At 40.0% G+C, this 27,397-nt stretch overlaps 3 protein-coding genes across 9 annotated transcripts; all 3 read left to right on the top strand.

Moving 5' to 3' along the window:
• kctd13 (potassium channel tetramerization domain containing 13) lies at positions 1-7,896 on the top strand. Of its 4 annotated transcripts, none has more exons than XM_083780919.1 (8): positions 1-142; positions 2,884-2,968; positions 3,247-3,499; positions 3,703-3,872; positions 4,193-4,282; positions 5,693-5,745; positions 5,898-6,093; positions 6,472-7,896. In XM_083780919.1, the coding sequence occupies exons 3-8, from the start codon at positions 3,262-3,264 to the stop codon at positions 6,691-6,693; spliced, it is 969 nt and encodes a 322-aa protein (XP_083637045.1). In that variant the 5' UTR covers positions 1-142; positions 2,884-2,968; positions 3,247-3,261; the 3' UTR covers positions 6,694-7,896. The 4 variants fall into 4 exon arrangements, with proteins under 4 accessions (XP_083637045.1, XP_083637044.1, XP_083637043.1 ...); XM_083780918.1 differs by having other exon boundaries at positions 3,244-3,499; XM_083780917.1 differs by having other exon boundaries at positions 1-340.
• Positions 7,897-8,817: 921 nt separating this feature from the next.
• hirip3 (HIRA interacting protein 3) lies at positions 8,818-17,571 on the top strand. Its single transcript, XM_083779391.1, has 16 exons — positions 8,818-8,955; positions 10,515-10,635; positions 10,736-10,895; positions 11,008-11,292; positions 11,696-11,826; positions 11,959-12,148; positions 12,641-12,777; positions 13,005-13,107; positions 13,889-13,965; positions 14,450-14,552; positions 15,081-15,199; positions 15,370-15,448; positions 15,606-15,655; positions 15,880-16,033; positions 16,216-16,314; positions 17,131-17,571. The coding sequence occupies exons 1-16, from the start codon at positions 8,888-8,890 to the stop codon at positions 17,313-17,315; spliced, it is 2,061 nt and encodes a 686-aa protein (XP_083635517.1). The 5' UTR covers positions 8,818-8,887; the 3' UTR covers positions 17,316-17,571.
• A 1,328-nt stretch (positions 17,572-18,899) lies between these two features.
• antkmt (adenine nucleotide translocase lysine methyltransferase) lies at positions 18,900-24,238 on the top strand. Of its 4 annotated transcripts, none has more exons than XM_083779392.1 (6): positions 18,900-18,946; positions 20,303-20,470; positions 20,649-20,753; positions 21,796-21,936; positions 22,215-22,265; positions 22,644-24,238. In XM_083779392.1, exons 2-6 carry the CDS (start codon positions 20,309-20,311, stop codon positions 22,860-22,862), a joined length of 678 nt encoding a protein of 225 aa, XP_083635518.1. In that variant the 5' UTR covers positions 18,900-18,946; positions 20,303-20,308; the 3' UTR covers positions 22,863-24,238. The 4 variants fall into 4 exon arrangements, with proteins under 4 accessions (XP_083635518.1, XP_083635521.1, XP_083635519.1 ...); XM_083779395.1 differs by having other exon boundaries at positions 18,917-18,946; positions 20,307-20,470; XM_083779393.1 differs by lacking the exon at positions 18,900-18,946 and adding an exon at positions 18,963-19,103 and having other exon boundaries at positions 20,307-20,470.
• Positions 24,239-27,397: the final 3,159 nt, after the last annotated feature.

The raw sequence follows: 27,397 nt of genomic DNA, 5'->3' as shown, positions 1-27,397 counted from the left end.
TAGCAGCAGAAATGGGAATCAGTATTTTTTCAGTCTTGTTGACCTGGATTGTTTTTAATTATTAGTTGCATTTCGTTACTTGAAAGCTACTGGTTTCGTGCAGACGACCACCGAATTGAAGAAGGCTGCTGCTGCTGTTAGGGTAACCTGGCACACAGACAGATAGAACTACTTTGATTAAGATTTAGCACTTAGCAGGCATGCTAATGAAACATTAGCAACCCGTACGTAGCTAGCTGTGTTTTAAATGCAGCCGTGTGGATCGTCCTTTACATTGATAATTTCTGCAAACTCTAACCTACCGGTATATTTAAAGCCAATCCCTTGGATGTTTGGTGTGGTAAGTTCAGAAATACATTAACCATTTTTTGTTAAGGATTTTGACCACAGTTAACAGGTACTGTTCACGCTACTGTATGTAGCCCTCCAAGCAGAACCCAATGGTACTGAAGTTTCTGACATTTTGTTCGACTCATCAACATTTCAGAAAAGCTTTATGTAGGGTCCCGAAAGGGGCTACTGTATGTGGAGAATCGAGATAAGGATTGGAACATGAAAGCTTGGACCAGCCTAGCCCCTCTCGGAACCCTCCATAAAGCTTTTCTGAAATTTGGATGTCGCCATGGTCTGGGTCGTCAAAAATGTCAGAAACTTCAGTAGCATTGGGTTCTGCTTGTAGGGTAGCCCTCCAAGCAGAACCCAATGGTACTGAAGTTTCTGACATTTTTGACGACCCAGATAGTGACATCCAAATTTCAGAAAAGCTTTATGGAGGGTTCCGAGAGGGGCTAGACCAGCCCTGATGGCGATGATAAAATAAGCTTATATGAGAGGATCTATTCTAAACACTGGGAAGTGACTAACCGCTAATGCTTTTATTATACCGGTAGATACAATTTTGCATTGCATACGTTTCCAGAAGTTTTTATTCTGATTGGATTAGCCAAATTGTGTACTTGCCTGCATACAAACAATTTGGTGGTGTTTACATTAAACTTAAAACTTAAAAATGTGTTAAGCCCTGAATGGTATACTCTACTCTAGATTAGCCATGGTTCACATGACGCTCGTACTGTCATGATAATCATCATGACAGTCATGTTTCAGGGCTAACTCTAGTCTAGATAGACTCTAGCCCTCCAAGCAGAACCCAATGCTACTGAAGTTTCTGACATTTGTTAGACCCAGTGCATACATTTTAGAAAAGCTTTATGTAGGGTTCCGAGAGGGGCTAGATAGACTCTAGACGCAGTGGTTATCAATGTCAGGTCCCCAGATATTGAAACAGTGGTCTACTCTACTCTTAGTTAGCACCCACCTACTGTCAAGTTTTATGTCCCTACAGCCTACATTAACTGACATCTTTAAAGAGCAAATAAAACCATGTACCCATAGCCTGGGTAGAATTCCTTTTTCGGGTTTATGATCCAGTCGGCGGATGACATCTTCATGTTGTTTGTAGTCATTGTTTTGTAGTGCATACAGCTTTTGAGAGGGTCCAACTTTGCTTTACTTCCCATGTCTGAGTGAGGTGGGCGGACACATTATTAGGAGACAGGAAGAATTAAATGTTGGAGTCTATTCATTTCCAATGGGAGAGTGAACGTGAACACAGCTTCTGAACCATTCCTTAACTCCATGGTCACTGAACTAAATACTGGACCCAATCATCACAAGGCACACAATATTTCCAAGATAATAATAATAATAATAACTAGAACTGCACTCTGTCGAGTGCATACTTGCTTGTTGCACACTAGTAGGCCATAAATGGCCAACTAGTGCGCAAGCAGAGCGCGCAAGTACCTTCGACCGCTGTAAACTGTCAAATCTCAGTATATCTGTGAAGGAACGTTTGAAATGTATAATTATTAGGTGTAACTATTTGCTACCTACCTACTTTATGCATATAAACACGAAAATATCGTGGTTTACACTGATTATGTATATAGTATACGTATACTATATACATAATCAGTAAAATAAACTAGCAAATTGTGCCTGATCTGCTGGGACCAGAGTACGTGGTACTGTGTATATGTATGACTAGCTCTAAATGATGACGTAAGACATATGGTCATTTATGTGATCTGGTCCCAGCAAACCAGGCACAGATTTGCTGTTTTATTGGCATACGCATAAAATGGCGGGTGGCTGTCGCGATGAACAAAGACCGGGCGAAATTATTACTTGCGCGCTCTGCTTGCGCAAGTAATAAACTTGTGAGATTTAAGAGGAGACAGGATTCTCTCTGTCCATCTGCAATTTGACGGACGACACATGGGGGTCCGGCCCCATATTTCAATTTAAGATGAGAATGTGAATATTATAACGTGAAATTAATGGACATATTTAAAGTGAAATAAAATGTGTGTTCCCATGCTTAATAATAATATAATTTTCCATAACTGTCTTAGACTGATTTGGGAAATGGGAATCATGACATTTGCCATATAATGCTCTCAATGCTCCTCCACATGACGACGTCAGTGTTGTCGGCCTGTGAGAGGGGAGGGGGAGGGTGGTGGGGAGGTTGGGGGAGAAGCAAACCACGCCTACTTCATTTGAAGGCTTTGTGTACCATTTCACCTCTAGTGGCTCCAATGAAGTTCGCCCATCTTTATAAATAAATAATCTTTGTAATGAAATGACTACAACATATAGTCAAGATATCATCCGCTCCCAACTGGATCACACAGCAATTTTCCGAGGTGGAAAGCCTGGTGATGCGAGGTTACATCAAAAGTAGCTTTATGCACCTACTAAACTATGGAACAAGTCATTTTGAAGAGGCGATTCTTGCCTTTGCTGTAGTGAAATTACTTCACTGTTGTTTTTTTGTTAAGTTTGAATGCTGACTAGATTGTTTATCTGTAATTGCAGCCCATTGCCTGCGTCTTACACCAACCAGGGTCCATATCCAACTGGGACCCAACTCCAACCCCCTTCCCTTACCTGGACCACCAGGGTTTGTATTCCACCCATTTTCACATGCACATGCTCAATTATGGTATTGCCTTGCATTCCAGCTTGCCGCTGCAAATAATTAGTTTTACACTAAGCAGACTTTTTTAAATTATACAGTATATTGTGAAAGTGCATCATAATATGACAAACATATTATGTTTGAAAGGTGCTATAGAAATCAAATGACTGTTATTGTACTATAAAATAAGTAATGTTTGACATGAAAATCCACATTGAACCATCAGCCTTATCATCTCTTTGTCTTGTGTGTTGCAGCAGCAACTCTCAAAGTCCATGTCTGCTGAGGCCTCAGCTAGCAGTATGACCGCTGTCTCTGGCCCTGTTCCCCATTCTGCCTGCCAGGACACAGGGGAGCATGTTATTACAGTACGTGGTCTGCTTGGGAGCAAGTATGTCAAGCTGAATGTCGGCGGCTCGCTGCATTGTACCACTGTTCAGACACTAAGCAAAGAGGATAGCTTGCTGAGGAGCATTTGCAATGGAGGTACAGAGGTCACCATAGACTCAGAGGGTGAGTGTATGTTTTCTTTTGTTGACAAACTTAGGTCTGTAACATTACTACGGACCTGCAATATACCATAGTTAATCCTGTTTTAAAATACAGATGGAGCAGTGGTTCCAGACAGGACTAACTGGGATTGTATCATCACATGCAATAACATAAACAGTTGAGAAGAATGCAAATGCCTTAGATCAATTCTTTCCCTCTTCTAGGATGGGTAGTGATGGATCGTTGTGGGCGACATTTTGCACTGGTTTTGAACTTCCTCCGAGATGGCTCAGTGCCACTTCCTGATGAGCACAGAGAACTAGAAGAGATTCTGAAAGAGGCTCAGTACTACAGGGTCCAGGGACTCATCCAACAATGCCTCACTGCCATGCAGGTACTGTAAGCAAGTGTCTCTCAGTTATTCAGCCTAAAGATATCTAATTCCACCAAGTTAAAGCTGTTTCACTGATTGAGATCCTTTATATAACAGTTAGAGAAGTCTTTGATCTCCAAGTCGATCTCATTTACTATAGCACATTTCATACCAGGTAGACTCAATTTGCTTCACAAAGTCAAACTTATTATTGAAACATGGGCCTGGGAAAAGGTCTTAAGCCTGCTTTAAAAGATAACTTTAGCAGATCTTTTAGTGATTTAAAATGTTTAACACAAATATAGTGCCCACTCCAATCACGTGTCTCCATTTGCTTACAGAAACAAAAGGATGTCTATGAAAGTGTGTGTCGCATCCCAATGATTACCTCTGCCAAAGAGGAACAGAGGATGATTGCAACCTGTAGGAAGGTAAGGTTTGAACATCTTTAGGAGTGAAGGTAGGACGGGTCGTCACGGGTGTCATAATATGCTATGGCCACTTACCAACGCAATAGAAAGTGAGGCTGTTTGCACCGTTTCAACTCATGTCTTCTTCAGGGTGTTCTTGTTTATAAGCCTTCACTCTCTCAACTAACCCTTGACTTTTATTCGTGGATGTGGTTTCACTTTTGGTGCCTGGGGAGCCTGCAGCCTTTCACATCTTCTACGCAGCAGCTAGGCATGGTGGACGCGTCGTGCTTCCCCACGTCTTTTAGCCCAATTCATACTTTGTTGCACAGCATTGTTGTGTGACAAAAATAGCTGACCGACAAGATCACAAGCTTGCTATTTTATAAGGTGGACACCATCGTGGGACAGTGAGTAAATTTGACTTTACCCCGGGCATCTTAAGTAACTGAGGATCGGAATGTTCAGGTTTTGCCAAAGTAGTTTTTAATAACATTTTTGGGCTTTTTTGCCTTTATTGGCAGATACAGTAGCTTGACAGGAAACGGGTGGAGATGGGGGGGGGGGGGGGAGACACACACAGCAAAGTTTGTTGGGATCGAACCCGCGACACGCTAAAACCTTTTGTACACAGTTCATGCTGCATTCGTCTGTGGCCAGAGGTGGTTCGCGTTTGTGAAATCATGCTCATAGTGACGTGAGCTGTGACTGGTCTACTTGTGAGGGGATAGACATCAATAGATTCATACATACACATGCTGCATGGCACCCCTGTTATACAATGCTTGGCCTTTGCACAGCAATCAAACGCCATAGAAAAGCTTTCTTGTCCAACAAACGGCTGCAATTTGTTTTTGCCATTGTGGGTACATGCAGTTTAGGTTAGTAAAGTATTGATTTAAGTCAGAATGGTGATTAAAATATTGACTGTGCCTATCTTTGAGGGGTTCCCGACTTACACCATTAGTGGAAATATTTCCCACAGCCAGTTACATCGGCTGTCCGGTCCTCCCAGTACCCAATTTTAATATGTGATAGCCAGGATATTTAGTTCTGGGGTTCAGATGAGCAAGGTGATGAAAAGATGACATAATAAGAATTATGTTTTATTTGCATTTCTGTATGCCTGCCCTGTCCCTTTCCTGACATGGTGGTAGGTAGAGTTCTAAACTGATCCATCAAATTTGCATTCTTGTCATTTTTGGTTCAAAGTAATATTCAATATTAGTAATGTTCAATATTGTACACCTTCAAGAAAATATCTGTGCATCCAGAAGAGATTTATGACCTGACAAACGGATGTGGCCTTCACCTGCATTTTAAGATTGGTCATCCCAGAGATTATGGATTCCATTTGCAAATATTAACATCCGTTAACATTGTAACTGACCAACAACTAAACATTGTATTTGTTTCCTCCTCTTTCCACAGCCTGTCGTAAAACTGCAGAACAATAGGGGAAACAACAAATATTCTTACACCAGGTAAGAATTGAGGCTGAAGATGGATGGCTCAGACACTCTTGTCTATCCATTTGGCTTTCACCTGTATAAGATTGCACTGCTTTGATGTAGATTAGAATGACTTAAGTGTCTGCTGATAACCCCTTGGTCTTTCTTGTTTTCTCTATTTCCAGTAACTCTGATGATAACCTGCTGAAGAATATTGAGCTGTTTGACAAGCTTGGGCTGCGCTTTAATGGCAGAGTTCTGTTTGTGAAGGATGTGCTGGGGGATGAGATCTGCTGTTGGTCATTCTACGGTGAAGGCCGCAAAATTGCTGAAGTTTGTTGCACCTCCATAGTGTATGCAACAGAGAAGAAACAGACCAAAGTAAGCAGCAGGATACACTTTCTTTCAGAACAATGCATTTGTTTGTCACCAACCAATTCAAAGGACCAAATGAAGTTCATTTGCAATTAGGGGTTGTGAATATCTTAACAGGTTTGCTCAGATGAACATCACATTTCACAGCGTACATTATGAGATGCAGTCATCTGTCTCTGTTCTGTAATATCTGTATCACAGCTCTCATCCATCTCCTGTAACATACAGACAAGATACATAAGACGTACAGTACACAGATAAAGACAATATACAAATACATACATACATAAAGCTTTAGCGCACCGTAGTGTAGGTAGGCAGGCGTGTAGAAAAGGGAAAAACAATGGCTCACATTTCTTTCTGAATCTGTGTGGGTTTATTTAGGTTGAGTTTCCTGAGGCGCGCATCTTTGAAGAAACCCTCAACATCCTCATCTATGAAAATGGTAGAGGATCAGGTCCTGGAGGTCTGGCCCTTTTAGACTCGAGCCAATCAGAAGAAGAGGGTGCTAGCGGAGGAGACAGGCGTGTCCGGCGCATCCACGTCAGGAGGCATATCATGCATGACGAGAGAGGAAACGGCCAACAGACGGTGTACAAGGACTAATGGCATGGTACAGCATGGGAGAATGAATGTACAAGTGTTCTTGGTGGAGCCTAGCAATATGAAATAAAAAGGACGATCTTGATTATAGCAATAGCATGGATTTGCCATAAATGTCTCAAAAAGCCTCATCAGTCATTTGGATGTGGCTGACTTGTTGACCTAACAAAGACGTCGAAATACAAATGGCTTCCATTATGTTTACAAAAGAGAACGTTTTTGAAATTTCTTAAAGGCAAATATGGCAAATTACAGGGCACATGGAAGACGTTATGTGAATTTTATTTGTTTTAATATGAGGAATAGCCCCGTCCGTCAGTCACCAACAGGGCTTTAAATCCCTAAAGCCCTATCCCTGCTGTTAACAACATGCACTAAGAACCCTCCACTGCATTGTTCCTCTAAGTCTAATCCTTTTCATTCAGGTTGTGATGTGAAAGCCATTGGGTGCATAGTTGTTACTTGGGTTGGAATTCCATAACACACTGACGAGTAACGGAGGCGATATACTGTACATTTAATCGTTGGTACGCTAACACTGGAATAAAATGAGGCTGTCACTTTTTTGTTTGCCAGGTGGGAACTGTCTGTAAATGTGAGTGCGGAGCAGCACACTTTGTTTTTAGTTTTTTCCTTTTTCTTATTTAAGTTATTGATACTTTATTTGTTTCAGGACGTGTGTTTTGTATTAATTTATTAACTTAATTTATTTTCTGGTAGTTATTTTATGCAATATCTGTGTACATTTGGTTAGGTAGTAATTTGATGGGTTTTCCCCCCCCCAACCTTTTTGTTCTTTTATTTATGGCATGTGTCAAACATGTTATGGAAGCACACATCACATTTAGAATGTGTTCACTGATGCCGTAGTCCCATAGTTATACCAAACATTTCAAGCTGAACAATGATACGGCTATTATAGTCTCATCATTGATGCCGAGCCACTAAAAATGTATTACAAAATTGTACATTTCACACACTTTGTAGTATTTTCATTTCCCTCAGGGAGAGGACACCCATTGAATTGATCAATGGCATGTCCTAATCACTCGGAATTATTTAAATGCATGAATGAGAGCAGTATGTAGTTCACACTGTTTTTGAATGACCGCCTAGGATACCTTCCGATATGCACTAATGTAACTTCCGTCCAGAATGTCTTTGTCAGTGGTCATGCAAATGTTCAGAATAAATGACTTGAATCATTTTATGTTTTATGTATGGTTAATTTATTTAAGTACATGTAAGAGATTAGAAAATGTATTATGTAAGCTTGTCTGACACGGCACAATCTTTAATTGATTCTTATGTACAGTAGGATTACTATAGGGACATATCAACTGCACACCCTTGGTTATTTACAAAAAATATTTTTTCGTTAAGCACTTTGAATTATATAGTTAAATATATATATTAAAGGGATGAATCACTTAAAAAAGAAAAAGTTGACATTTTATCGTATAGGGTCCTACTCCTGAGTCTTTTGTGAACACCCCAGACAGTGTTTAAATTCAGTATTTAGATATTTGATCATTCATTTTATCTGACTTTCCCCCTTCCCCCATTGCTTGCACCCATTGTAACTTCAAACTATTAACCATGTTAGTTTAATCGAAACAGTAAAGCATAAGTTGTGTGGGATGAAAGGAAGGTTCACCGTTTTATTAAACCATATTCAAATTAGTGTTTGTGGAGCGTTCATCACTCTTTGGGGAGCAGGTAGCCATGCTTCACATGACGCTCGTACTTCACGAGCATCATGATTATGACAGTCATGTTTCAGGGCTAGGGAGCAGGTGGTCATGACCAGGTTGACATGTGTTGTCTCACATTGGTTGGGAAACATGAAGATGGACTGTGAGAGTGCAGAAAATAAGAAAATGTGAAAATGGAGCACTCCAAATACACAATGGAGGAGAGGAATATGCATATCCTGCATTTCTATGAGGAATCTGCTCGCTCAGAGCTGTGGAACTGGAACTGGAACATCACTGCACTAGTGGGCATTGAGTGAATGCAGTGATGTTCATATTCTATTGCCAATACAATACTTAACACCAACAGTGGGAGGCAGCAATACGCCGACGGGCGTGTTGTCTGCGGGAAATGAAAAAGAAGAAGAGGAGACCGGAAACTGGCGCAATTTGACGTGACGTCACTTCTGTAAATTAAAAAACGCGCTGAAAAGTCAAGAAAGATGTCCGAAGAAGAGAAGCTGATTCGGACGTTTGTCTGTCAACAACTGAGTGATGCACCAGACCTGAGGTAGTGTGTGTGTGTGTGTGTGTGTGTGTGTGTGTGTGTGTGTGTGTGTGTGTGTGTGTGTGTGTGTGTGTGTGTGTGTGTGTGTGTGTGTGTGTGTGTGTGTGTGTGTGTGTGTGTGTGTGTGTGTGTGTGTGTGTGTGTGTGTGTGTGTGTGTGTGTGTGTGTCACTGTTTGTGTTGGGGGGGGGGGGGGGGTCTCTCACTGTGTGTGTTGGGGGGGGGGGGGGGGGGATCATGAGAAAACAGTGCATTTTCAGGTCTGGATTCCTATTTTATTCAATCAAGGATTGAGAACTAGTACAGGATGTACAGGAAATACTCTTTTGTTTTAACCAAAAATATATCACTGACACTGACACCTGATACCTTCATTATAATTTACCATACCCAAAACATAATAAAAACCATAAGCTCACCACCATGCTTCACACAGCAACACAATTTAAGCTTGCAGAAGCTTGCAGATCGGCTATTTCAGCCTATTTGTGTGGTATTTTACGTTTTGTGTGACGAATAGGGCTAGCCAAGATGTACAGCCACAGCCAAGACCAGCTTTTCCTACAATTTAAGATTATTATTATATTATTATTTTTTACTAATTTGATTATTGTGGTGCATTGCAACAAGCAATGTCAGTCAGATCAATATCATACTCGTGTTATCGGCCTGCGATTGCTAATTTATGTCTATTCACTTACCAAATAATAAACAGTAGTAGCAGACGTAGTTTACATTTCATTGCAATGTAATTTCAATAGACTTGTGTTCTTAACTTCTTTGCTGTATTTTGTTTGTTCACAAATACTGAGTTGGGTTGATAATTACATACCACCTGGTAGCCGCAATTTGCAACTCTAGATTTTTTTACAATGGGTTGAATCTAGAGTTGCAACAAGCTCCATCCACTTCCTATTCATCATTTTTGGTTTGCGATATGCTTGTCTTAAACGACGTTAAACTCACCAACATTGCAGCTGTAGTCCAAGCTTGAATTATCCTCTTTCAATCTGCCGAGCTTGTTTTTCATAAAAATCCACCGTAGACATGTTATGAGCTACTTTCTGTCAAGACATCCTCTGCAAGTGATTATTTTTCTAAGTGCTGGAGTTCGGAAGCACTCGTCGTACGTCACTGAACGGCCCTGCATTCCACCTGTTTCGAATTTGCACATAATGCAGGAGGCAGCAGCGCGACCCGTTAACAAAAACGAGTGCTTCCAAACTGCAACACTTAGAAAAAGAATCACTTGCAGAGGATGTCTTGACAGAAAGTAGCTCATAACATCTCTACGGTGGATTTTTATGAAAAACAAGCTCGGCAGATTGAAAGAGGATAATTCAAGCTTGGACTACAGCTGCAATGTTGGTGAGTTTAACGTCGTTTAAGACAAGCAGATCACAAACCAAAAATGATGAATAGGAAGTGGATGGAGCTTGTTGCAACTCTAGATTCATCCCATTATAAATAAATCTAGAGTTGCAAATTGCGGCTAACCACCTGGAAGATTACCACTTTCCTTTGATGTTATATTTCTAATTTAACACTTTACTTTGACTTTAGTGCCCTAACTCTAGGCATTATACGGAAGCAATATTTGTCACATCTGGGCCATGAATCATTAAGTCCAGATGCCAAACTTTTCATGAAGAAGGTGGTTCAAGAGGAACTGATGAAAATGCAGGTAACATGAATGTAATCCTTCAATGCTTTTGCTCGAGTTTGTATTCTTATTTTTGTATTGTATTTTTGGGTGAATAACAAACCATAACCTTTACTTCTAGGACCCAGACGAAGAAGATGGAGAATCTGTCAAAGCTGCCACTGCCGTGATCCCCCAAAAGAAGAGAAAGAGGGAAGAAGAAAATGAGGAGGCAAGTGATGGGAACGCAGATGACACAACTGTACCCGAGGCAAAGAAATCTCGTCCGTTAAGCTCTTCAGGTTGGTGATAATGAGTGGTTGTGTTGTCTATCATTAGGAGTTAGCTTTCAAAATACACAGTAAATCCTCTGTGGCAAACTCCGTTTCTTTTTCTATGACTTCTTTGACAAAGCTTCTGAAATGGAAAGTCCCGGAAAGAAGGAAAGCAAAACATCAGAGTCGCGGCCACGTCAAGATGATGATGATGAGGACCAGAATGAGGCGGTCCGTGACGAAGACATTGGCGGTGAAGGAAACATGGACGTGGAAACAAATGAGAGCTCTGATAACCAACAAAAGATCAAAAAGAAAATGGCAAATGAAAGTGGGGCGAAGAAGGGCAGTAATAGAAGTGCAGAAAAGACTACATCTGACCATGGCGGCAGTAGTGAGTCCTCTGAGGAAGATGGCAAGAAAGGTAAATAATGTCATTTTACATGTTGTTTATATTTAATCTATTACGGTATGCCCTTTATTCTGCCCAATAACTTTACGTTTCAACCTAGTTTATCATAACAGACAACATTCTGTGAAAATCTAGGTGGCGTACAACAAATGGGATTAACTTTTCTTGTCATTACTAAACATTTGTTTGGCCTTGTTTCAATTTACGTGAATAAAATTCATGATACAGCAGTTCAGTACTAGCTTGGGTTTCAACATTCTGCTCTCGAGGTCATGCTTATTGTTACTGTCGTTGATGTTTGCACTGTTATACACCCAGATGTGATTATCTTGTTTCACTGGCAAGTGTTTTACATTTCAATTTCTTTTGAGCTTACACATTTTTTACTGTTCTGTTTTGATCTGTTTCTCTCCAGAGGCAGTTCTTCATACCACAAAACAAAAGACACCTGAGGAGCTTAAGCAGGACTCATCACCCCCCTCTCTAGAAGACGAAAAAAAGGAGAGTGTACAAATAAAAAGGAACAGAAAGACTAAATCCGAAAAGGTGAGCCTTCAAGCAATACCTCTCAGGCACTCACAATTACACTGAAGTGTCAGTTAGTCTGTGAGGCTAGTCGGGCTAGGACAGGTTGCACACGAGATTGGGCTAACCTGTTGTCTTTAACCCTTTGCACAGGATGACAAATCTAAAGGGAGAACAAATAATAAAAGAGGGGTGAAGAAAGGTCAGAATGCAAGTATGGCGAAGAGGCCTTCCCCATCACAGAAACTCAGCGATGATGGAACGAAAAAGGATGCCATAAAGAACACCACTTCCAACCACGACAGCAGTAGTGAGTCTTCTGAGGAAGATCATTGCAAGAAAGGTAAATGATACGCAGTTGTCCTTTTACTTGCAGCATCTATCATGTTTTATGATAATGACCTTTCTTCAGTCTAATAACCACTTTCAGCCTGGCACCCCTATTCTGATATAATTCATAATATGTGAACATTCTGCGAACATTTAGAGAAACATTCTGGGAAAATCTACCAACTCACTTGTTGCAATATGGCACATTGTGAGCTTGTAGATCTGCTATTTGACATAATCAAGTATACATACGTGTGTAAACCTTTGTTTGGTCCAGTTGTAAATGACTGGAATACATTTCATACAGCAGTTCGGTACTAACAGCCTGACCAATTTTGGGTTTCAGCTTTTGCTCTCGGGGCCAAGCTTATCGTTACTGTCGTTGATGGGTGTACTGTATTATACACCTGAATGTTCATGCTCTTGCAAAAGTTGCAATTAGTTTATATATTTCAATTTATTTTGAGTTTACTGATTTATTATGGTTTTGTTTTGTGATATGAAGAGCTGCCTCTGGATACACAAGGATCGAAACAGAAGCCACCTGTGAAGCTTAAACAGGAAGACTCCAGCGCCAGCGAAACCGACAAAAAGGTGACTGTTAAAAAACAAAGGAATGTGAAGTCTAAGTCAGAAAAAAAGGTGAGACTGAGATATTGTTTGATTTGGAATGTGCTTTAACTGTTCATGTATGCTCTCTGCATAGCCCCCACAACCCATTCTGCACATCATGCTGTACTTCTGTACTCTGCAATAGACATAGATTGTCTTCTTGGAAGTTCTATTATTAATTTATTATCTATTATATGGGCCAATCTGAATGTTCACACTCGATTTGGCCAACCCATTGTCTTTGATCCTCTGCACAGGATGACAAATCTAACAAACAGAAGACTAAAGGGAGAACCATAAAGGAAACCACTTCCAACCACGACAGCAGTAGTGACTCTTCTGAGGAAGAAGGCGAGAAAGGTAAATAATATAAAATTGTCATTTTACCATACCACCTTTATTTATATAGCACATTTAAAAACAACAACGTTGTACCAAAGTGCTTTACAGTAAAACATTAAAGGTATATTCAGTGATTTCACTCAAAAGACCTTAGGTTTCGTTTTTGGCTGGGACCTAAGCCTTTCATCCAATCAGGATAGAGAGCCAAAAACGAAACCTAAGGTGTTTTGACCCCCAGGGGTTAACTGGGGACAGGGAGGAACTCCTTATATGGTCAGCACACTCTATAGTAGAGAGGATTATCACAACAAAACAAAAAAATAAGTGAAATCACTGAATATATAAAACACAACTTACTTTTTTACTTCCGGATCTATTATGATGATGCACTTTCTTCAGTCCAATTACCACATTAAGCCTGGCATCCCTATTCTGGTCATGTGTTCATACTGTATGTGAACATTCTGCAAAAGTAGACAAACATTCCTAAACCATAGCCTGAACACGTTTGGGTTTAGCATTATGCACTAAAGGTCATTGTTACAGTCGTTGATGGGTGGGTGTACTGTATTTTATATTTCAATTTAATTCAAGATTATTTCATACAGCAGTTCAGTACTAACATAGCCTGACCAATTTTGGGTTTCAGCTTTTGCTCTCGGGGCCAAGCTTATCGTTACTGTCGTTGATGGGTGTACTGTATTATACACCTGAATGTTCATGCTCTTGCAATTAGTTTATATATTTCAATTTATTTTGAGTTTACTGATTTATTATGGTTTTGTTTTGTGATATGAAGAGCTGCCTCTGGATACACACGGATCGAAACAGAAGCTTAAACAGGAAGACTCCAGCGCCAGTGAAACCGACAAAAAGGTGACTGTTAAAAAACAAAGGAATGTGAAGTCTAAGGGCCGATTCATACTCTTATTTTAAAGCCGAATAAAAGTCTGTTCGGCTCTGTAGAGCCTACAATTTGACGTAATTTGAGGTTCGGGGGGGGGGGGCGGGTACCGTCCTAAAGTCGGCTCTTCGGTGCTACTGAAAATTTCTGACGAGCCGAAATCATTTCGGCACTACAGCGCCGAAACAGCGGTAAAATAGGAGTATGAATCGGCCCCTAAGTCCGAAAAAAAGGTGAGCCTGAGATATTGTTTGATTTGGAATGTGCTTTAACTGATCATGTATGCTCTCTGCATAGCCCCCACACACAACCCATTCTGCACATCATGCTGTACTTCTGTACTCTGCAATAGACATAGATTGTCTTCTTGGAAGTTCTATTATTATCTATTATATGGGCCAATCTGAATGTTCACACTCGATTTGGCCAACCTATTGTCTTTGATCCTCTGCACAGGATGACAAATCTAACAAACAGAAGACTAAAGGGAGAACTATAAAGGAAACCACTTCCAACCACGACAGCAGTAGTGACTCTTCTGAGGAAGAAGGCGAGAAAGGTATATAATATAAAATTGTCGTTTTACCATACCACCTTTATTTATATAGCACATTTAAAAACAACAACGTTGTACCAAAGTGCTTTACAGTAAAACATTAAAAAACACAACGCCCATACCCGAGGCGGGGGTTGGCGATAGGGCCTTTCTGTGTGGAGTTTGCATGTTCTCCCCGTGTCCCCTAGGGTAGATACCCTCACTCATGCATAGAAGGAGGCATGAGGTCAGTCCGCTGCCCCCCCCAGGTTGGCAGAGGAAGTGTAGCACCCAGGATTACATTAGATAATTGGCACTGGGTGAAAAGAACATTACCACATTAAGCCTGGCATCCCTATTCTGGTCATGTGTTCATACTGTATGTGAACATTCTGCAAAAGTAGACAAACATTCCTAAACCATAGCCTGAACACGTTTGGTTTTAGCATTATGCACTAAAGGTCATTGTTACAGTCGTTGATGGGTGGGTGTACTGTATTTTATTTTTCAATTTAATTCAAGATTATTTTTGTTTTGTTTTGTGATATGAAGAGGAGGAGCTTAAACAGGAAGACTCTGACTCATCACCCCCCTCTATAGAAGACACCAGTGAAACTGACAAAAAGAAGACTGTTAAACGAAAAAAAAAAGTAAAGTCTAAATCCGAACAGGTGAGTCTTCAAGCAACACCGCTCAAAATGGAATATTGTTAACCGTCTTACACAAAATATAGTGAGATTTGGAATGTGCTGTAATTTATCATTCAATGCTCTCTGTATGAATAATGTTCCTCCACACTCTACTAACTACTTCCAACCAAAACAACAATGATTCTTCTAAGGAGGAAGATGAGAAGAAGGATTCTTCTGAGGAAGATGATGAGGAGAAGGACTCTTCTGAGGAAGATGGTGAGGGTAAAGGTAAAGTCGCTCTGGATTAATCCTGCTGAATCTTCAAAAGTACTTTAGATTAAAAACTTTAGCAAAGTACACAGATATGCACTTTCTTTTTACAGATCACAACATGTGACACAAATGTGACTTTTTGACTTTAATTTATTGTCACTCCACTTTAAAGACAAAAAGAAGACTGGAAAAAAAGGAAAGAATGCAAAGCCTGAATCAAAGGTGAGATTTCAAATAAAATGTTGTAAAACGTATTCTTGATCATCTTTGATATCACAATATGAATAAATGTATAATTTGCTGTAACTTCGCTCTTATGCTCTGAAATTATTTTTATTATTCCCCCTTGTCTCATCAAACATCTGACATTTTCTATTGAGAAACTATTCCCAAAATATTGAAATCAGTAGAAGTGTTACAAGACGTGTTTTTTTTTCCTTGCACAGGACAAAACACAGCACAACGCTGTGGTTAGGCTAAAGCACTACATCACCCTCTGTGGTGTGAGGAAGCCATACAAGAAGCTCCTTGAGGACTGCCGTTCAGTAAAACAAATGGTGGCTTTTCTGAACAAAGAGCTAGAAGATTTTGGAGTCAAAGGTGTGTGTGTGTGTGTGTGTGTGTGTGTGTGTGTGTACTAGTCATTTGACAACACACAAGAGTGTAATTATCTTTAGCTCCATATAAAAAAAAAGTGCATTGAGTATCTGTTATACATTGGGAAATAATTTGCAGGTGTACCATACCTTGAACTTAATAGCATCATTGTCTTTCCTTTGCAGGTCGACCAACTATTGAGAAGTGTAAAAGGGTTCAACGCAAGAGAGAGAGGGCTAAAGAGGTGGCTGAACTTGATGTCAGCAACATCATCACCACTCAAGGTGGTTATTTGTTGTTGGTGGCATGGTGTCCATGCTTAGATAACATTTGGTTTGTCGTAAGTTGCACAGTTTTGTCCCCTACCAGAGGCGTAAGTAAGTTCTGATGCTTTATACAGGTTATGTCTTTGCCTGCTTTTAGGACATTGCAACAGGGGGCAAGATGAACCAAATGAACCAATGTTTGCAATCAATGCATGTACAAAAAACTGTTAAGTTTTCTATTGATCATTGATTGACCACAAATCAATGCAATCAAGCTCATGAAAGCGGCAGGCCAGGAAGGTGTGTGATTCCATACTATAATGCTGTGTTGTGACTCATTAATGAAGCAGACACATAACCAGTTGGAATTAATGACACCAAACATTTGACTCTTATAAGGTGCTTCCTTGTTCCTTCAACTCTTCACTGCACTGGGACGCTGCGTTCATGATTTGAGGCATTTTGTTCAAAATGAGCCACTCCTGCAAACTTTGGAAGCCAATCTTAGCCAATGAGGATGGAATATGAAAGATGGTGGGGCAGATACGTCTTGATCACATGACTATAGAAATAACGTGTACCAATTGCCATGATGTTTGGACAAAATCCCTCTTGACTAATATCAAGAAATTAATCAAATTAATATGAAATATCTAAATATTGCATGATACAGCATGTCGCTGAGCTTGTAGTGCTACATTTGCATAAATCTTTTTGGAAATAAGGAATTAATTGAAAAATAAATTAAAAAAATATATAAAAGGTTTCTTTGTCTTCAACGTTGACTGTTTTCTAAACAGTATGAACATAAACGATCACAATCTTCTCTCTCAGGTCGACCTAAACGACGAGCAGCATCAGCATGGCAGGAAAAGGATGTTCCTCAATCTGATCCGTATACACGCACCGTGCAATCCAACTCTGATAGTGATGGGGACGGTGAGACAGGCAGAGGAGGCAGGAGAACAGACTGGAGCAATCTGCAGGGCATCATCAGTGATGACGGAGACAGTGATTGACAGGCACAGCGGTTATTTGCAAATATTGACAGGCCACAGCTGTTCTTTGTGTAAAGTTCGTTTTTGGCCTAAGCAGTTTTGTTCGAGGGACCAAATCCATATGTACAGTATATTGGGATTGTTATATTGGGTTGATGTATTCCTTAACATTTTTATATCTTATCTTTGTTGACGGTATAATGGGATTCTTATTTGGTTGTTGTATTCATTTTCCTAACATTTTATTGTTGAATGGGAGAAGCTTATCAATGTAATGATTAATAAATCAATAAATAAACATTCCTGTTTGTATACAAGAAAAAGCCTAATTTTCATTTGTGAAAATCACATGGCGTATACTGCGTTTGTGTGTGTGTGTGTGTGTGTGTGTGTGTGTGTGTGTGCGTGCGCGCGTGTGCGTGTAGATTAGAGATATGTCATCAAATTAATTGAATAAATTAGTCTTTGTTTTTCATATACCGTAGTGAAGAAAGACATGAAACTAGAAATGTCTAACAGAACAATGTGATGCAGAATTTTGACCTATTATGTCAGACAAAATGAGCCAGGGTTGGCCATAAGAATTGGAGGTCTTGTGAAGTTGGTCAGAGTCCATTTCAAACAAAGTGTTTGCTGTCATATTTTGACAGCAGGAATTGCCTGTCATCATTTGACCCCCCAGTATCAGGATGTATTAGGATGTTGATATTCATTCATCAGCCAACACTTCCCCACTCACAGGTAGTACCCCCCCCCCCCCCCCCCCCCCCCCCCAGAGAGGACGTATAGGGCCTTAGTCCTGCTCCTCCTCCCAGCCCAAATCACACCTTGGAAAGCATGAGTGTCTATTTCAAACAAAGTGTTTTTTGACTGGGGGGTCATATTTTGACAGCAGGAATTTCCTGTCATAATTTGACCCCCCAGTATCAGGATGTATTAGGATGTTGATATTCATTAATCAGCCAACATTCCCCACTCACAGGTAGTACCCCTCCCCCCAGAGAGGACGTATAGGGCCTTAGTCGTAATCCTCCTCCCAGCCCAAATCACACCTTGGAAAGCATGAGTGTCTATTTCAAACAAAGTGTTTTTTGACTGGGGGGGTCATATTTCATCAGCCAACACTCCCCACTCACTGGCTCCACTCTCTAAAGTCTCCATCCAGTGGGATGAGGTGGAGATGAGGGACACTTGCAAGTTCCTGGGTGTACAAATGAACATTAAACTGTAACGTAATCAAATACACCTTTTTCTGTTTGGATGTATGGGCTGTCAAGGACAGAAATTTGTTTTTTCCACTCAGTACTGTAGGCGTTCACTGAGCCTAACTCTGGTCCAGATGGACCAGAGTTATCATCATTACATAACCTAATCATAGCATAATCGATGGATGATAAGATGTGTGACTTTTATTTTGTATATGTCAAACAGTGAACTGGCATGACAATATAAATAATCAAAGAAGAGAACAACAAAATGATGAGCATAATAGCGTATATAAATCTCATTAAACATGCTTGCGATCGGTCATCATTACTTGCGCGCGTGCTAAACAAGCGGAACTAAAAGGGACAGGTTCGCGTTTTTATACGTTACATCTTTTGACGGACCAGTGCGTTTGGACAAGTTCCGACTTGTCCGTCCGTTATCAGGTTAGTGACCATAATAATTACTTCAGTGAGTGAGCTTGTTGAGAGTTTTTGTCAGATTTGTGATAGCGTTCGTGTTATTGTCTGCGTGTTTTGTGTTGCTGTGGTATCGGAATGTATTTTTGAGGATTGATTGTCGCATTTCTCTGCTGCCTGCAAGGTCATGTACTTTAAATTGGCCTGTGATGCTGCATGCATTATTATTACTGTGCAGTGTAAACTTTGTAAATATAACTCTCTCTATGGTCCAGCATTGATGACATGTGACTGCCATTAAACTCCCATAGGGGAGCCTTTTGTCAATAACAAAATATATCAGTAAAACTTGGACCCAAAGCTGTTCCCCAGCAAAGATTAAGGGAATGCTATTTTGTTTGTTTTGTTTTCCCCAAATTAAAAGACAATTCACTGACAAATGCATGTAAAAATGTAGTTCTAGGAACAAAGTAATCAATGGGAATTGGGTATGTTACAGTTTTGTCATTTTCATTGTGATCAGAAAATATGTAGTACTGTTGTTCCACAATATCAGCAATTTGCAACTCTATATTTTTTTATAATGGGATGAATCTAGAGTTGCAACAAGCTCCATCCACTTCCTATTCATCATTTTTGGTTTGCGATCTGCTTGTCTTAAACGACGTTAAACTCACCAACATTGCAGCTGTAGTACAAGCTTGAATTATCCTCTTTCAATCTGCCGAGCTTGTTTTTCATAAAAATCCACCATAGACATGTTATGAGCTACTTTCTGTCAAGACATCCTCTGCAAGTGATTATTTTTCTAAGTGCTGGAGTTTGGAAGCACTCGTCGTATGTCACTGAACGGCCCTGCGTTCAACCTGTTTCGAATTTGCACATAATGCAGGAGGCAGCAGCGCGACCCGTTAACAAAAACGAGTGCTTCTAAACTGCAACACTTTAAAAGATAATCACTTGCAGAGGATGTCTTGACAGAAAGTAGCTCATAACATCTCTACGGTGGATTTTTATGAAAAACAAGCTCGGCAGATTGAAAGAGGATAATTCAAGCTTGTACTACAGCTGCAATGTTGGTGAGTTTAACGTTGTTTAAGACAAGCAGATCGCAAACCAAAAATGATGAATAGGAAGTGGATGGAGCTTGTTGCAACTCTAGATTCAACCCATTGTAAAAAAATCTAGAGTTGCAAATTGCGGCTAAATATCAGTGTGAATTGTAAATGTTGTATGGGCAGGATGCCTGCATGGCTCAGCCAGTTAGTATGGCAAAAATACAATATTTTATGGGCCAAAATAGTTTCCCCAATAATACACAAATCAGTCACTTTTGATCACAGATGTAATTTATTTATAAATGTAATTATTCATTTTGCATAGGTAGGAATGGAAGATGGCAACTCAGATGAACTTATTTCAGAGTTCAGGGATCGGAGTCTTGGAGTTTGGGGTCTTGCCCAGATATCTGCTGCCACTGGGCTCGGTATCTATGCTGTATGGGTGGGAATCCTCCAACCAGGTTTCCGGAGGGTTCCCCTGAGGCTACAGGTACGCTATGGAATAAAGTGATTCTCAATGTGGGGTCTTTGAGAGAGGTCCAGAGTGTCTTCAGCAAAATAAGTTCTTATAGCATTTAAATCATGTTAAACACTTTAAACATTTTTAAAACATTTGATTTTTTGGGGGAAACACTGCTCTATGTTGCCAAATTAAAATGCCATTCCAGGTCCCATATATTCCTGCCAGCAAGGCCCAAGTGCAGAATGTAATGTCACTGCTGAGAGGCCGACAGGGAACTCTTGTGGATTTGGGCTCAGGTGATGGCCGCATCGTAAGTATTAACTGGATGTTGTTGGGTTTTTTTCACATTGTGATTCTTGTAGCACTCGATGTTTCCCTGGAAGGATAATTATGACCATCAAAGTGGTTGGAGGTTAGCTCAGTGATGCAATGAAACAGAAGAACACAATTAGGGCTGAAAATGTGGTATTAAAGGCAAAGCTACACTATGTAATGTTCTTTGTGATTCAAATGTCATCTGTATGGTAGAGTATGTTAATACAATAACTAACAACTGCGTGGCTGTATTGGGTCTTTGTGCTCTTCTATTGAGAAATGTACTAGTGGTCTGGTAGTACCACTACTCGTTGACAAGTGGTGTTGCCCAAAAAGCTCAAAAGTCAATATAAACTCTGAGCAATATATATATATATATATTGATCCATGATATATCCATGATCCATCAGGTCATCATGACCTGATGAAGATCATAGATCGAAATGTTGTCAGTATTTCAATAAAGAACGTCTTTCTTATACCTGTGGTGTGCGGGCTCCATCCAATACCTACTGAAGTTTATTTAGTCCAGCACCCAGCCTGTCGATGTGCGTATTCTACGTCCGCTCTAGTGACCATGCTAGTTTGAAATGGTTTATTTGGCAGTTAATAGAGTGCACTGTAGAATGAATGAATGAATCTTTATTTTCGTGTCTTGTCGTTACGACCCATCCCTTACGGGATTATAAAACACCAAAGTAAACAATATCACATTCACTTCCCACACAAGCTACACAAAATATTTGGTTAAAACAAAAGCAGAACAGAAATAAAGAATACATCACATTATGTTTTCTTTGTCCCTATGTCCCAAGCTTTCTCTATATATTCTGCTAATGCAAATATCTTATGTTCACAAAAAACATGTATGTAAAAAAGAAAATTAATAATAATCATTTTGTATATTATGGCACCCATCTTGCTTTTCAGTGAGTTTTTTTCCTTCTCAATCTCTGTTTTGATCTCAGATGGGATTATTACAAACCATGTAGGGAATGACAATGTTGGACTTTTATTTGTGTTAATTTTTCTTAAAGGTTCTGGAAGCTCATCGCCAGGGCTTTAGTCCTGCTGTTGGCTATGAGCTCAACCCCTGGCTCTTACGGCTGGCTCGCTTTCATGCATGGAGAGCAGGATACAACGGAAAGGTTTCGTACCGACGAGAAGATCTCTGGAAGGTTTGAACTATCATTATAATATATCACAGTTTTTTACACATACAGACACTACATTGAAAGAATCTTTGCTTACTATTGTTTTACCATTTCTGAAGAAATGATACTCATATCGCGAATCAACACATTGAGGTTATCGATCTGCTTGCTTTTTTACACCTAAAAAGACATGCCTGGTTGAAAATGGTTAAAATAACATTTTATAACACCGATTTTAATTCTGTAATTCTGTAATATTTAGTATTAGGACAAATTATATCTTGTCTTGTATTTTATTACAGGTCAGCTTAAGGGACTGTAAGAACGTTACAGTGTTTTTGGCTCCCAGTGTGGTGAGTAGCATAAAGTATAGAAGCCAATTATGAACTGTTGTTTTTACTTACTAGCTCTGGATATGTTTTGGAGGGTGAAAAAGACAATTTGAGTAATGGGCATCTCATATCTGCGATCTTGGCGTTGTCTTTTATTGCCTTAAGGGAATGAAATTGCAAGCGTTTTGATTGATTGAATACTTTATTAGACAGAAATGTAAACGGCACACCACAGAGTACAGTCAAACACTAATTCTAAAAGGATATTTCGGTCATTTTGGTCTTGTTTCCATTCAGGTCCTGGGTATTCAATTCATAATCATGACATGACATGACCGGTAGAGAGCCATTGAAATATGATCACATAGTGGGTAAAATGCGTTTGTGTTTGTATTTTAGCTGTCATTACTGCAAGAGAAGTTGCTGACTGAGCTACCTGATGATGCGCAAGTGGTTGCTGGTCGTTTCCCCTTCCCCGATTGGACACCTTGCAGGACTGAGGGCCATGGTGTGGACAGAGCCTGGGTTTATAGCATGCAGACCCTACGACAACACACCAGCAAACAGAACACAGTTTCTTGCACAGATGAAGACAAGTCTATCCCAGCTGGTCAGTAACTTTGGCAAGAAACCTGGACAGTGAAAAGTGTACTAGGCTACTAGCAGTGCTATAATTGGAATGGATATTGATTTCAATATGTCAAACAGTAAATCGACAGCTGGCCAGACTGGAAGCACAAAATGTTAGATAACAGTCAGCAAACGCACCTGCAGGTCTGTCTGTCAATATCATCAAGCTGCCACATGTGGAATGGAATGGACACACTTAAAGGAAAAATAGCGTGTATTTTATTTTACTCCTTTTTTATGTCCACACCGGAGGCATTTACTTGGTGGTTGTGAATAATTTAAGAGCATGTTGTTTTACGGTCCACAAGATGCCATTCTTGATTTTGTGAGAATGTGTAAGCAGAAGATACAAATACTGTAAATAAAATGACAATGAATCAGATAACCCAAGTTTTGTGGAGGGGGACAGTGAAATTCTATTGTTTAATACTTTTTATAGATGTTTTATGGGAGGCACACTCTTTATGGCTCACTTTAGTTAAATATTCTTTAGTTAAAATAACGTACCGAGACTAGGGATGGCGATGATTTACAATTCTGTCTCCATCGGGACATGACTTGGACGGAGGCGAGTCTGTTGAAGCTGACTTCGCAACGCTCGGCACGGCGGCTCGCTTGGTGGTGCCTCTTGTGGCTCAAGTCACCTTCAGCCTCCTGAAAACGAGTGCACCTTTTTCAATCTGACTGGTTTTCTAATCATATATCTATATTTAACTATGTGTGAACGAATATAAATGGCTCTCATTTGAGGTTATTAATAATCTTGGCAAATAGCCTTTCCAGTGAAGCACATGGGCTTCTTCATGCCCACGAGCTGTGAAACAGCCTATGAGAACAGAAGTATTTCAACTGACTCCACAATGCACAGTACCAGCGAGACAGAGTTCCATAGGTGAGATCCCCATCCCCACACTGCCACATCACTCTTTAAGATTTCATATAGTGCCTTGGCTTGGTCTTCCTGTCTGTTCAGTAGATGGGCCCTGGGCCGTATGATCAGAACTATGCGTGACACTGCTTTACTACCAACCCCAGCAATGCAATAAAGGAATTCTGTTACTCCATCTGCAGAACATTGCTCTTCAATAATTCCTAAGTATGTGACACTTGTGATGTGAAGCATTTACGTTTCCTCTGGTTGCCTCCTTGGCTGTGAGTGCTAAGCATGGAGTGACAGTGAAATGTTTCATTGGTTATTTAATAGATTGATATGTGTTTACTGCTCTTAAACCTCTGAAGTCAATGCCATTCTTTCCTATTTTTTCGGTCTGCCTGGTATTCTTGATATATAGGAAATGTCAGAACAACCTGTGTTCAGAATATGCATTGATGTCACATGAATGTACTATAGTGATATGAAGATGACAAAAAATTGAATGTCAATTATCTTTATTTAAATCACACAATGTTTGAGTTTGAAAATTGTTCTAAGTCGTGGCAACCTTTTTTTTTTTTTATACAAAGAAGTCCAGGCACTTTCTGTAGCACACGATTAGTCACGTACGATAATTAGACAAATCAACACCTCCCATGAACTTGCTGTATTCAAACGCAGGTCCAGAATGTGTTTCTTGGTCCAGCCTCCATCCTGAGTTCTCATTCCCCTTTCCACAGTTTGTATGCTGGGCCTGGGGTTTCAATGTCTGCTGGGCCTGGGGTTTCAATGTCTTCATCAGTATGACAAACCCACAGATGTTATAGTTAATTTCCAAAGTGATCAAATTATTTTGTGCAATGAAATGGTCAGCTGCTAGATAATGATAAAAATCACACCCGTGTGAACTGAGTGGTGCCACTCCCCTCTCCCCAGCCTCTCTTTCTGTAATTAGCAGGCAACACTATCTCTCTCTCTGTTTCTGGCACAACAGTGCCACTTTTGCCCCTACTGGTACTCTAAACATAGTCACATAGGTTAGGACGGACATTGCTGTTCCTTGGAGTGGTTGCACCACTCAAAAAGGTGAGTATGTGTATACCAATATTCTAGGACAAGCGGGTCAAAAGTTACATTTTGATCCGCATCTAAATGTAGAACCTGAACCTGAGTAACATACATGTAGAGATGGCCCCTCCTGGATTAAGCAAATTGTCCAAATGGCAATTTTGGGGGCAACCAAGCCCCAAGGTTTTTTTTTTTTTTTCAAATAAACTATGGACAGTACAGAAACCTGCCAGTAGCCTACCAAATGGCAATCGATAAGGATTCCAAACTACAGTAGCCTAATGAAACTACAGTCTTTCTCTTGGAAAGTTGCATGCTGAAATAGAAGTCACTGTTTAAAGAAAACATATAAAGCATAGCATCTTGTTTGAAATGTCCAAACCGACCAACTGTCCAAATTCCAATGAAGATTAAGTTGAAAATGGGTGAAGTCAAGTAAAGTGGTCCACTAAGCAAAAATTAACGTAGGCCTACTACAATATGAACACATTCATTCATATATGTAACTATTACTAATATCTCATAGAATACATTTTTGTTTCATTTAAATATCTCAGTGTAGGCTAGAGACTGTAGTGTGTAGAGTTCTATACCCAACATGGCAAGTGGAAGGAGAGAGTACTGTGGGTGGGGGTTTCTTTTAATTTGTGTCGTAAAAGAGGAAGTTGTGACGCAAAGTTTATCTTGCAGGCGCTCTGTCAATCCAGCAAATATAATAATTCCTGTTTACTTTCTGGTTACGAGCTAGCGCAAATAAGGTTTTCAGAATAAGACATCGTAATGTTTTTTAAAGGTCATACTTTCTTTTTTTAAAGCATTTATGCTATGTCTTTTAAATGGCCTATACTAGATTAAAGTAAGTTTATATGTGCCCTAAAAGGTTGTTACCGTTTTCAATTAGCTATTGATCCCCATTAAACTGGCATTTTATAGTTAATCTCACCTATTTAACAACAATACTGTATGTATGCCATTAAATAATATAGGCTGACGATTTTATTTTATTACATTGTTATTTAATTTGAACAATTTAGAAATATTGTCTAAATCATAATTAGCTTTTGTCATAAAAAGAGAGATTAAATCTATCTAGTATAAGTGTGTGTGTGTGTGTGTGTGTGTGTGTGTGTGTGTGTGTGTGTGTGTGTGTGTGTGTGTGTGTGCGCTTGCGTGCATGTGTACTTTAACAATAGGGCTGAGCCCGATTGGCAGGGCGTTTGCGGGCTGGGTCTTGGCTGGGGGCTACACATAGAACCGTTTTTTGTCAAGCGTCCAGTTTGAAAATGGCATTTTTTTTTACCTCTGACTGCACTGGATTGCCAATTTTTGACACCTCTGCTGCTTAGCAGAGTGTGGTGTTGTAGAGGAAGTCTCTCCGAACGTGTGCATATGTCAGACAAGTTGAAACAGAACCGAATTTTGTCCAGCGTCCACTATAGTCTGGAAATGGCTCATTTTTTTACCTCTAAAAGTGAACAGCATTTAGTTTAGTTAGTTTTAATTCGTTTTACTGTTATTATTATTTATTTTTTTACAAAGAAACATGTGTGTTGTAGACATCGTTTAAATGCTTAATTTATAGTTTTAATTTGCAAAATAACAGTTTTTCAATGGATTCAGTTTACTCTAGAGCGTGATTTGGAATTCCACCAAAGCTTCAGGATCCCAGAGCCATCTAATAGAAGAGTTGCGATATTGAGGGGGCAGAAAACAGCACGGTCACGTGGTTCATGTAGTCGTGCGAGCCCATAGACTCCAATGCATTCCGTAAAGTTTACGCCGTAAACTTCCGGTTGTCCCTATTTGAAGCCTTCAAATAGGGACAAACCAATAGAAGTCTATGTAGAAGAGCCGCCATTGGACTGGCCCCTTAGTATAAGGGCCGATTCATACTCCTATTAGAGCCGAATAAAAGTCGGTTCGGCGCTGTAGAGCCTACAATGTGTCGTCATTTGAGGTTCGGGGGGGCGCGGGTACCGTCCTAAAGTCGGCTCTTCGGTGCTACTAAAAATTTCTGACGAGCCAAAATCATTTCGGCACTACAGCGCCGAAACAGCGGTAAAATAGGAGTATGAATCGGCCCTAAGACTGGCCCCATGAAGTGAACAGAGTTTGCGTAACTGTCTATACTCTATGGCTCTGCAGGATCCAGGACCAGCCTTAAAGGAGAATTCCATGCTAGAAGGCTTTCTTACCTTTCTTTGTAGTTGTTACGTCCCCACCAAAGAGGTCCAGGTTTTTTTGTGTGCAAAAACTCCTTATTGGATATTTCTCCTACCATAAGCCCTCAATGAATTGCATTGAATTGAATGGGAATTGAATGGGGCTATGGGGTGCTAATTCGCTTATTTCCATCGAAATAAGTAGTAAAGTGTGCTGCTTGGGATATTATTTACATTATGAAGAGAGGATATACAAAACAATTTATGTATACCCCATAGCCCCATTCAATTCATTTAGGGCTTACGGTAGGGGAAATAGCCAATAAGGAGGTTTTGCACAAAATAACACCTGAACCTCTTTGGTGGGGGCGTAACAACTACAATTAAAGGTAAGAAAGCCTTCTAGCATGGAATTCTCC

This window comes from Protomyctophum parallelum (assembly GCF_964188405.1).
Source record: "Protomyctophum parallelum genome assembly, chromosome: 13".
NCBI classification, from domain to species: domain Eukaryota; kingdom Metazoa; phylum Chordata; class Actinopteri; order Myctophiformes; family Myctophidae; genus Protomyctophum; species Protomyctophum parallelum.
This window is presented reverse-complemented; position numbering and strand designations above follow the sequence as displayed.

What these genes read in the sequence shown, in the direction of transcription:
- kctd13 (XM_083780919.1), top strand. Translation starts at nt 3,262, where the DNA reads ATGTCTGCTGAGGCCTCAGCTAGCAGTATGACCGCTGTCTCTGGCCCT. An exon ending in AATGCCTCACTGCCATGCAG is followed by an intron (nt 3,873 to 4,192) that starts GTACTGTAAGCA and finishes ATTTGCTTACAG; the next exon opens with AAACAAAAGGATGTCTATGA. An exon ending in CAGAGAAGAAACAGACCAAA is followed by an intron (nt 6,094 to 6,471) that starts GTAAGCAGCAGG and finishes GGGTTTATTTAG; the next exon opens with GTTGAGTTTCCTGAGGCGCG.
- hirip3 (XM_083779391.1), top strand. Translation starts at nt 8,888, where the DNA reads ATGTCCGAAGAAGAGAAGCTGATTCGGACGTTTGTCTGTCAACAACTG. An exon ending in TGAGGAAGATGGCAAGAAAG is followed by an intron (nt 11,293 to 11,695) that starts GTAAATAATGTC and finishes GTTTCTCTCCAG; the next exon opens with AGGCAGTTCTTCATACCACA. An exon ending in CCAGTGAAACCGACAAAAAG is followed by an intron (nt 13,966 to 14,449) that starts GTGACTGTTAAA and finishes TCCTCTGCACAG; the next exon opens with GATGACAAATCTAACAAACA.
- antkmt (XM_083779392.1), top strand. Translation starts at nt 20,309, where the DNA reads ATGGAAGATGGCAACTCAGATGAACTTATTTCAGAGTTCAGGGATCGG. An exon ending in GCTCAGGTGATGGCCGCATC is followed by an intron (nt 20,754 to 21,795) that starts GTAAGTATTAAC and finishes TTTTTCTTAAAG; the next exon opens with GTTCTGGAAGCTCATCGCCA. An exon ending in GACGAGAAGATCTCTGGAAG is followed by an intron (nt 21,937 to 22,214) that starts GTTTGAACTATC and finishes ATTTTATTACAG; the next exon opens with GTCAGCTTAAGGGACTGTAA.